Below are 8,827 nucleotides of genomic sequence, written 5' to 3'. Positions count from 1 at the left end.
GGGGGGGGATCGTGTAAAACAAGCCATGGAATGCCGAATTAATTGTTGCATGATGAAGTTCTTAGAAATTAAGGAGTTCGTCAGTTTGCCCCCTGACTAATTGAAGATTTTTGAATGAAGTGTATTAGTTTTTATTGATTTTAGTTTGGGTGGCTTTCCTTTTCCTTTTCTTTCTACTCATCCTTTACCTTCCTTCCCCTTCCTCTTCCCATTCCCTTCATTTTTTTCTTCTTTTCTTCCCTTGGGCACCACTTTCTTAATTTTCATGATTGAAAGATTAGTAAAATATAGTTAGAAGGTGAAGTTTTGTTCACTGTATAAAATTTTCCAACTCCACATTTGTTAGATTGCCTAACCATACTCATCTGTTTGAGAGCCAAACTCGAGCTAGTCTTCCTACCCTGTTGTTTGACGGATGATGCTCTAGAGAATTGTACAACACAATTTTGATGGAGATGAAAAGCATGACATTTATTAGTTGCATTACGCCTCTTATGTCAATCCAGAAGCTCCTCACGCTATACTTGCAAATGATCAAGTAATATTTTCGTTTATTCTTAAGTCGCTAGGCCTTGTGCTTCATGTATAAATATCACCTCCATTTTCCTGTAATTATTCATTGAGGAATGTCGAAGTGCCTTCATTTGCTTAAATCTTGAATTGCACCAACTGTATAAGAAGCAAAAAGACTAAATTATGTATTATATACAGCTAGTTGCCAAAAAAATGGAGTCTACAACAACCACATGGAAACAATAGCCGCCTCTTGATAGTATTGTAGTCAACTTCTCTATGCAGAACAAGATGATCAGCTCAAAACTTGTAAGCCTTTCATTTCCTTGGCTTTGAGGGAGTGGGAGAAGATGGTGGTTTCAAATCTGGGTACTGCCATATATCAGTGTTATAGAAAACGGAGTCAGTCTATAAATCACATGCACAGAAAATCCACAATGAAAGTAAATACAAACACTAAATCATGACTCATCTTTTACTGAATCAAATTTAATATTGTCTCCAATATGTAATGAAGCATGCATTGTCTATTAATTGAGTGACTTTCAGACAATTTTGAAGCTTGTGTTTTTAGATGAAACACTTGATACAAGCAGTTTTAAGGAAAACCACCAATTAAATGGTTTCCTTTGAGGCATTTCCAAGGCTTTTGATTGTTTTTATATTGCTTAGAAGCATATTGGACTAGATAATCTAACATACAAAAATTACAATGTGCTTTTGTATGTTAATTGAGCTTAGACCTTCTTTTTCTCTACTTATAAAGAGTGAAAAATCAGTTCATACTTAAAGATGTATTAGTTGACAGAGTGAACTTACGTTTGGATAAGGAGACGATGACCTTGACCGAGTTTTCAACTTGGACTCGGTGTCTGACGATGCATTGACATGGATGGGTGAAGTTTGGATATCTCCATTGGAGGATTTCAAAGATGGAACAGCCTCTTTGTCTACACTTTGTTGAACAACTCCATTAGTCCCAAACTTTTTGGAAGCTTTAGCCTTTTTCCTTCTGCTAATGTGAACAGAAGGCGGTAACAAGGACTCCTGTATCGCCTGCAAAGAGGATGAAAATAAGTAACAGAAAGCTTTACCTAAATTAGAATAGAGTCTAACCTCTGCTTTCTAAATTCCACCAAGTCATGATTTGGAAAGAAAAGAAATTAAAGAACCTTTTCATCCTACTATCAACACAGGTAGTAGGTATGGAATCTGAACAGAGAAATTAAGGGTGAGAATGAAAACTCGAAAAAAAACTGCTGTACTAACTTGAATCAAATAGTTAACGTTGGTTGATTAAGTTTTATACACTTTCAAAATGAAAAAACTTCGGTCGATTTGAGAAGTTCCTTGGGATGAATTCTTATCGTTTTTGGGGTTCTTGAATAATTTAGATCTAAAGGTCTTATTCTTCAACAAGGTTGTTAGATCAAATCCCAAGAGCTTCATAACAGAACAAGAATAAGTGATCGTATGACTTGTGGGGAAACAGGTTGGAACTCTCGTAGGACAAACAAAAATGGAAATCAATTAGAAATTAAGAAGCCAAGATAAAAGGGTGTGACGGTTAACGAACCATCGCCTATCTTGCCAACCTGATTTAACATTGGATCAAAGCAAGAGGTCTTGTATTCGAACCCCTTTAAAGTCAATTCCGCTCCAACTAATAGGGAATCCACAAATGATATAATCAAATTTACCTTAATCCATCAACTCAAGCTTTTAGGTTGATTAGTCATCTAACAAGATTCAATATACTTGCACAATCAACCAAGAGTGGATAGATGGGCTGAGTCTTGTATCTCCTTATACAACACCTTGATATAAAGAAATCGACTTGACCCAATACCTTTGGATCATATTCTAAGCATAAATAATGGTTGGTTTGAATGATGGAGGAAGAAAATGACCAAGAGAAGATGAGTTGGATTATGACAATAGGTGATTGTAGGATGTAGCCTATGCTAGTGGTACTAGAGAAGCATAAAGCAAGCTCTACCAACCGTGTCTAGAGGAACGTCAACCATTTTTGCCTCTAAGTTCTCGAGTTAGGAAACCCACTCGACTCCACCACCTAGAAGAGAAAAGTAACACGATGATGATTGTGGTTAATAGGAAATGGACACGAGCAAGGTAGAGATGGAAGAGATCGAACATGGGAATATTGAAGATCCTGAGTAGAATGTCGAAGGAGGTACATTGATTTAGAAGAGGACGAGGCCCGAGGATGACCTTGGCTTTCGATGTTTAGCTATTTTTCCCCACTTTTCGTTACTCTCTTTTTTCAATGAATAACCCAACTTCATTGAGAGAAAAAATGAAAGAATACCAAAACTAAGGGGCCACCAGAAGAAAGAGCCCCCAAAAAGGAGGCAAGAAAACAAATCAAAATAAACATTACAACGCATCATGATTAAGCCTTCAACTAAAACATGAGTATATTCATCAAGTAGATTAGCAAAAGGAGGACACATACCAACCACCCTTTTTCGCCCCTAACACCATCCTTGATTGCATAAGCCTCCTTGAACCCATTCTTGAACAATAACTCGGCCACTTTCATGGAGTTACCATCAAAACTACCTTAGACATTAAAAGCGTAGCACGTTATGAATTGAACTCATATAATTGGGAAGACAGCAAAGTTTGAAACAGTGAAATTCGGGGTCTTCCGTTTAGTTTTAGGCCCCATTAGCTAAATAGGAAAACCATAAGACATGACTCAGGCCATGATAACTACAACAGTGTTAGCTATTGAAGTCTGCACATTTATGGAGTACACCATATTACTCTCTTTCTCTCTTTCTGTAACAGCTTAATCTACCTCTAGCAGATATTGTCTGCTTTGGCCCGTTATGTATTGTCATCACCCTCACGGTTTTAAAATGCATCTACTAGGGAGAAGTTTCCACATTGTGAGATCCCACGTCTGTTGGAGAGTGAAACGAAGCATTCTTTATAAAGGTGTGGAAACCTCTCCCAAGCAGACATGTTTTAGAACCGTGAGGCTAACGGGTAATGGGTCAAAGCGAACAATATCTGCTAGCCCAGCGGTAGGCTGGGGCTGTTACACTTTCCCTCTCTCAATCTTCCTCTCTCCCATGTTTCACTCTCTTGGCCTCCCTCGCTCATCTCTCTCCATCTTCCCCACTGCCTCCAGCGTGCAAAAAACTAAAATAAAAGTATGAAGATCACACAAATCCATTTTCATTTGAAGTAAATGGAAACAACTTACTTGTCCAGGACAAATACTCGAGTATCAGCACCATCTCCAAAGCCGTTCTTCACCTTCTTCACAAACCCATCTTGATCCTCCTCTGAATACACAACCTGCACCACATCCTTATTCAAAATCCTCAAATTGGGAGACCCTAAAAACGCCAAGCTCTTTTCATCTCTAATATCCAAGAGCTGTGCATTTGGGTCATCCCGAATTCTGCGAAACGCATCAATGGCAGAAATGAACTTGTACTTCCTTAGAAAATAGTAGTCAATCAAGGGTATCCCAACAAGCCAAATGAAAGTACACCCAGCAACAAAAAATGGGTATCGGTTGAAAAAGTCATCAATCGAAACTAAAATGGACTCCAAGTTTATCTTATCGGAAGAAGCTTGGTCGGTTTCCAAGGCGAGGCTAGGGAGAGGGGAGAGAAGGAGCTGAGTAAGAGCAAAAGGGAGATGGGATTTCACCAATTGGTGAAATGGGGAGGTTTTTGCGAAGAGGAAATGGGGGTTTTTGAGAGGCTTTGTTGAAGGATTGGAAGGGTTTTGAAACGGGGTTTTGTTAATGGTGGGAAGATGGGCGCCATTGAAGACGCTGAGAGGTTTTGAATTGAAGGGAATGAGCGAAGGGGATAGAGAGATTGGTTTGAGAGAGGGAAGTTTGTGGAGAAATAGGGAGGAAGAGGAGAGGTAGAGGGAGTGCGACTCCATTAGAGAGCTCTGTAATGTCTGGAAGAATGGGAGACGGGTTGGGATAAAATCCAACCCAATCTAATCTGTAAATTGATTTTTATTCTAAATAAATAAAAATAATTGATCCATACTATCTATTTTTCTGTCCGCAGGGAAAATTTAATTCGGTTGAAATACTATTTATTTTAATCTTTATTTTATAATTAATTAGGAGACTGAAGTAAGCCAGTTAAATAGACATTTCTATTTATCTATACATTCTATATTTATGGTTATTAGCTGATCATTTATACATTCTATATTTATGGTTATTAACGGCTCATTTTGAGTTAGGTCTCTACCCGGTAGATTTAATAGACATTTCATTTATCCATACATTCTATATGTAGATTATTTCGAGTCGATACATTCTATGTGTAGATTATTTCGAGTTAGGTCTCTACCCTGTAGATTAAATGCATACATTCTATACGGAGATTATTATTAGCTGAACATTTCAAGCAAATTATTTCGAGTTAGGTCTCTACCCTGTAGATTAAATGCATACATTCNCTCTAATATCCAAGAGCTGTGCATTTGGGTCATCCCGAATTCTGCGAAACGCATCAATGGCAGAAATGAACTTGTACTTCCTTAGAAAATAGTAGTCAATCAAGGGTATCCCAACAAGCCAAATGAAAGTACACCCAGCAACAAAAANTCGACCCTATAGATTAAATAGACATCTTCATTCATCCATACATTCTATATCTATAGTTAATTAGTTCATCAGGATTGATTTTATTAGCTCTCTGTTGATGGTTGGTTGTATCCTTAAAGTTGACCCAACCTAGGATGAATTTACCATCTTAGTGCATAACCTTTCAAAGTTATGCATTTGAGCTTTTTATGATGAATTTACCATCTTAGTGCATAACCTTTCAAAGTTATGCATTTGAGCTTTTAATTTATTTAATTTAATAAGTTTCTAGTTTGTTCTAAAATATTTAATAGGTAAGGTTAAATACAGAAAATATTTTACAAACTTAAAAGTGAAAATATTTTATAAATTTAAAGTTATTGAAAGTCAGACGTCTTAATAGTAATTTAGAATAAAAAAGTTCCATTCAATTAAAAAAAAGTTATTAGAGAGAGGTTGAAAGGTTTAAGACATAAAGACAGTTCAAACAGCTACTAAACACAAATTCAGCGATCTAGAGAAAATGATATATTTTCTAAAGTTTAGATATACGTCTGCAATTACACGTTCATTTTAGTATTTAAGCTCTGATAAACGTGGAGACTCAACTTCAGTAGAACCAGAGATTTACACAAGGCTGCTAAAATGGTGAGGAACTCCAGAATCAGAACTGGGTGCCACCGCCATCTTTCAACATTTCCATGGGGATTCTCAAGCCAACTACTTGCCCCACAACTGAGAGCCATGAGGCAACATATCTTTCAATCGCTATCTCATTCTTGAACCAGGATGCGTCACTAAGTAAGAGTAGCTTCATCCATTCCCTCGTTCCACAAGGATGTAATTTGAACCATATTCTGTTTAAATATGGATGCTCCTGACATTAATCCATACCCAAAACTAGTTAACATCACAAAGTTCATGTACAAGAAAAAAGGAAAAAAAAAAAAAAAAGCATCCTGCATTCTCATTTCTCAATCAGAGAATGACAGTGACAGAAATAAGAAAAGAAACTTTCAGAATATGCACATGATCCATCGTTAGCACTGTCCTCTTTGAGTTTTCTCTTTCAGATTTCCTCTCAAGGTTTTTAAAACATAGGGGAGGTGTCTTATAAAAAAATGCTTCGTTCTCCTCCCCAACCGACGTGAGATCTCACAATCTTTTTTTCCTCCCCAACCGACGTGAGATCTCACAATCCACCCCCTCTTGGGGCCAGCGTACTTGCTGCCACTCATTCCCTTCTCCAATCGATGTGGGACCCCCAATCCACCCCCTTTGGGACCCAACGTCCTTGATGGCACACCACCTCGTGTCCACCCCCTTCGGGGCTCAGCCTCCTTACTGGCTCATCGCCCAGTGACTTGCTGTGATACCATTAGTAACGGCTCAAGCCCACCGCTAACAGATATTGTCCTCTTTGAGTTTTTCCTTTCGGGCTTCCCCTCAAGGTTTTTAAAACGCGTCTGCTAAGGGGAGGTTTCCACACCCTTATAAAGAATGCTTCGTTCTCCTCCCCAACCGATGTGGGATCTCACATTTATGTTGGGAGGGGGTTCTCATTTATCCTCGGTGCATCCAAAACCAAAGGCCAAAAAAATTGTCTGAGAAAAGCTGTACCTCCTGAGTAATAAATGTCCATTTTGAATTCAATAGTGTATCTGCAGACTGTGATGGAAGGTCCTTTTTCATTTCTTCAAACGTCAGAGGTTGTCCATCTGCACACTTTACAAAATTAGTATACTGAACGGGAAATACTTCATATTAGGAACAGAATTTAAACACATCAACCCAAAAAATAGATATTTTAAACCTCCTATTTCCTATACCATAATTAGGCCAAGGGGGAAGATAGAGACAGTGGAAACAGATCATAGCGAAGATAAAGCACATACATTCAACCACTCATTCTCGACATGCAAGTGACATTCTATTGTAGCTTCCTTGTCTAACAGAGTCAAAATCATACTGTCAGTGTTGCCCCTCTTTTATACTTACTGGTTGATCAATATTTTACTATTATCAAGGAAAGTTTCTTTATCTTTTTGAAAATAAATAAGGATCACGATTCTAGGAAAAGGGTCTAAAAGATCAATTCACAGAGGAAAAATTAAGAATGTGTTGAAAGATTTTGCAATGGCTTAAGCCACTTGAAATAATCCATGATGTCACACACCTTAATTTCCAATATATTCCACCGAATCACATTTTTAGAATAACTACATTCAACATTTCAAGGAGCATGCCAATTACAGGTATTAGCGAGCTCAGAAAGTTATGGATAAATAACCAAATATTACATTAGGACACATCACTCTATTCATGTGAGATCCCACACCGATTGAGGAGGAGAACAAAACATTCTTTATAAAGGTATGGAAACCTCTTCTTAGCAGACGTGTTTTAAAAACCTTGAGGAGAAGCCCGAAAGGGAAAAATCAAAGAGGACAATATTCTACTAGCGGTAGGCTTGAGCTGTTACAATTCATTTGCTAAATATCTAGAAACCAAAAGTCTTATGTTTGCATTTGCATCAAACAATAATATTCTAAAGCGTGATCTTAAAAAGGTATAATGGAACAATAAAACTTGCATACCACAACTGTAAGCTCGAAAGTAAAGCACTGGAACACTATATGAAGCACAGTGCAGAACGTGAAAATCATAGTAATGTACTTCTTCATGATCACTTGGGGAGGAGACCTTGAGAAAAACGGGAGAGTTTGGTTAATGAATGCAACAGATATCACACAACTAAAGAAGTATGGTTACCACACATAAGAACATCAATTACAGAAAGCACATACTAATGTAGCTTCATCCAGAGACTCATTGGTGTTGCCAGCAGTATCTATTTCCTCAAAACACTCTACTTTCTCCTGCTCGTTCTGTAGAAAACATTTAAACGAAAAAATGAAGAACAATTGTGAATTGCAGAAGAAAAACAAAAAAGGACCACGAAAATGGAAGATGCAGACCTCTTGTGGTCTCAGAAGGCATATTTTCTCCAAAGATAAGTACCCTTCCACCTAGTAGCATATAAAAAGGCATAAGCAGCCTTGTAAATCAGTGATATCTAATCCAAACAAGAACAAACTTCACCTTATCATCAGAACTAATCCACCGTAGTTTCTGAAATGGAATCCATGACCATGAAGGAAAATCAGAGTTGATCAGATTCCATCTATGAACAAAAGCACAAGCAGCCTTGTAAAAATCACTTGATGAGATAGTTCCATCCAAAGCTAAAGTATTCTCCACCAATGCTTCACATGTACCAACCTAAACGCATCGGAGAAACAGATAGGGCGAAATTCGAAATGGAAAGCGTCAACATGGAACAAAAACTTTGAGGCAGACCAATTATAAGAAACGCATATGAACTACAAACAAAATCATACGTTTTTCGCACATAAAATCGAAATCATTCGGCCATACAGATTTAAAAACAAGTTCGAATAATTTGAACACTAACCATCTGCTTCATTTGAATGACGTGAAATTCACATGGATCAGTGATCATTTCAATAACCCAAAGCTCGGTGATCGGACGATTGTTGGCGTCAAAGTCGATTGTCCTGAGATTTCTTCCATCGCGAATTGTTTCCTTTCGTTCTTGGAGCTGAACATCGCTCCTGTTGGGCTAATACATGGAGAAAGCCCAAAGAAAATAGTTTTGATATATATAAACGTTTTTTTTTTTTTTTTTTTTTAATATTT

General features: G+C 37.6%; 3 protein-coding genes across 5 annotated transcripts in view; 1 reads left to right on the top strand and 2 right to left on the bottom strand.

Annotated features, from left to right (window-relative positions):
- Positions 1-799, top strand: part of LOC111807216 (TPR repeat-containing protein ZIP4) — a 5,140-nt gene extending 4,341 nt beyond the window's left edge. The window contains exon 6 of one of the 2 annotated variants that reach the window (XM_023692831.1): positions 712-799. The gene's annotated coding sequence lies outside the window, so the exon portion shown is untranslated. Of the gene's footprint in view, positions 1-346; positions 477-711 lie in introns of those variants that run through there. The other variant, XM_023692830.1, reaches the window with a different exon arrangement.
- LOC111807217 (rhodanese-like domain-containing protein 4A, chloroplastic) lies at positions 620-4,502 on the bottom strand. The gene is made up of 4 exons (XM_023692834.1): positions 3,749-4,502; positions 2,990-3,092; positions 1,333-1,569; positions 620-885 (listed from the first exon to the last, which is right to left on the bottom strand). Exons 1-4 carry the CDS (start codon positions 4,444-4,446, stop codon positions 832-834), a joined length of 1,092 nt encoding a protein of 363 aa, XP_023548602.1. The 5' UTR covers positions 4,447-4,502; the 3' UTR covers positions 620-831.
- Positions 4,503-5,604: 1,102 nt separating this feature from the next.
- LOC111806477 (ubiquitin-like-conjugating enzyme ATG10) lies at positions 5,605-8,768 on the bottom strand. 2 transcript variants are annotated; one of them, XM_023691814.1, is made up of 8 exons: positions 8,583-8,768; positions 8,390-8,490; positions 8,210-8,291; positions 8,086-8,136; positions 7,915-7,995; positions 7,705-7,810; positions 6,728-6,825; positions 5,605-5,984 (listed from the first exon to the last, which is right to left on the bottom strand). In XM_023691814.1, the coding sequence occupies exons 1-8, from the start codon at positions 8,628-8,630 to the stop codon at positions 5,772-5,774; spliced, it is 780 nt and encodes a 259-aa protein (XP_023547582.1). In that variant the 5' UTR covers positions 8,631-8,768; the 3' UTR covers positions 5,605-5,771. The 2 variants fall into 2 exon arrangements, with proteins under 2 accessions (XP_023547582.1, XP_023547583.1); XM_023691815.1 differs by lacking the exon at positions 8,390-8,490 and having other exon boundaries at positions 8,210-8,389.
- Positions 8,769-8,827: the final 59 nt, after the last annotated feature.

This window comes from Cucurbita pepo, chromosome LG12, assembly GCF_002806865.2.
Source record: "Cucurbita pepo subsp. pepo cultivar mu-cu-16 chromosome LG12, ASM280686v2, whole genome shotgun sequence".
Classification (NCBI taxonomy): Eukaryota; Viridiplantae; Streptophyta; class Magnoliopsida; order Cucurbitales; family Cucurbitaceae; genus Cucurbita; species Cucurbita pepo.
Note: the sequence above shows the minus strand (reverse complement) of the source record. Positions and strands in the feature narration are given on the sequence as shown.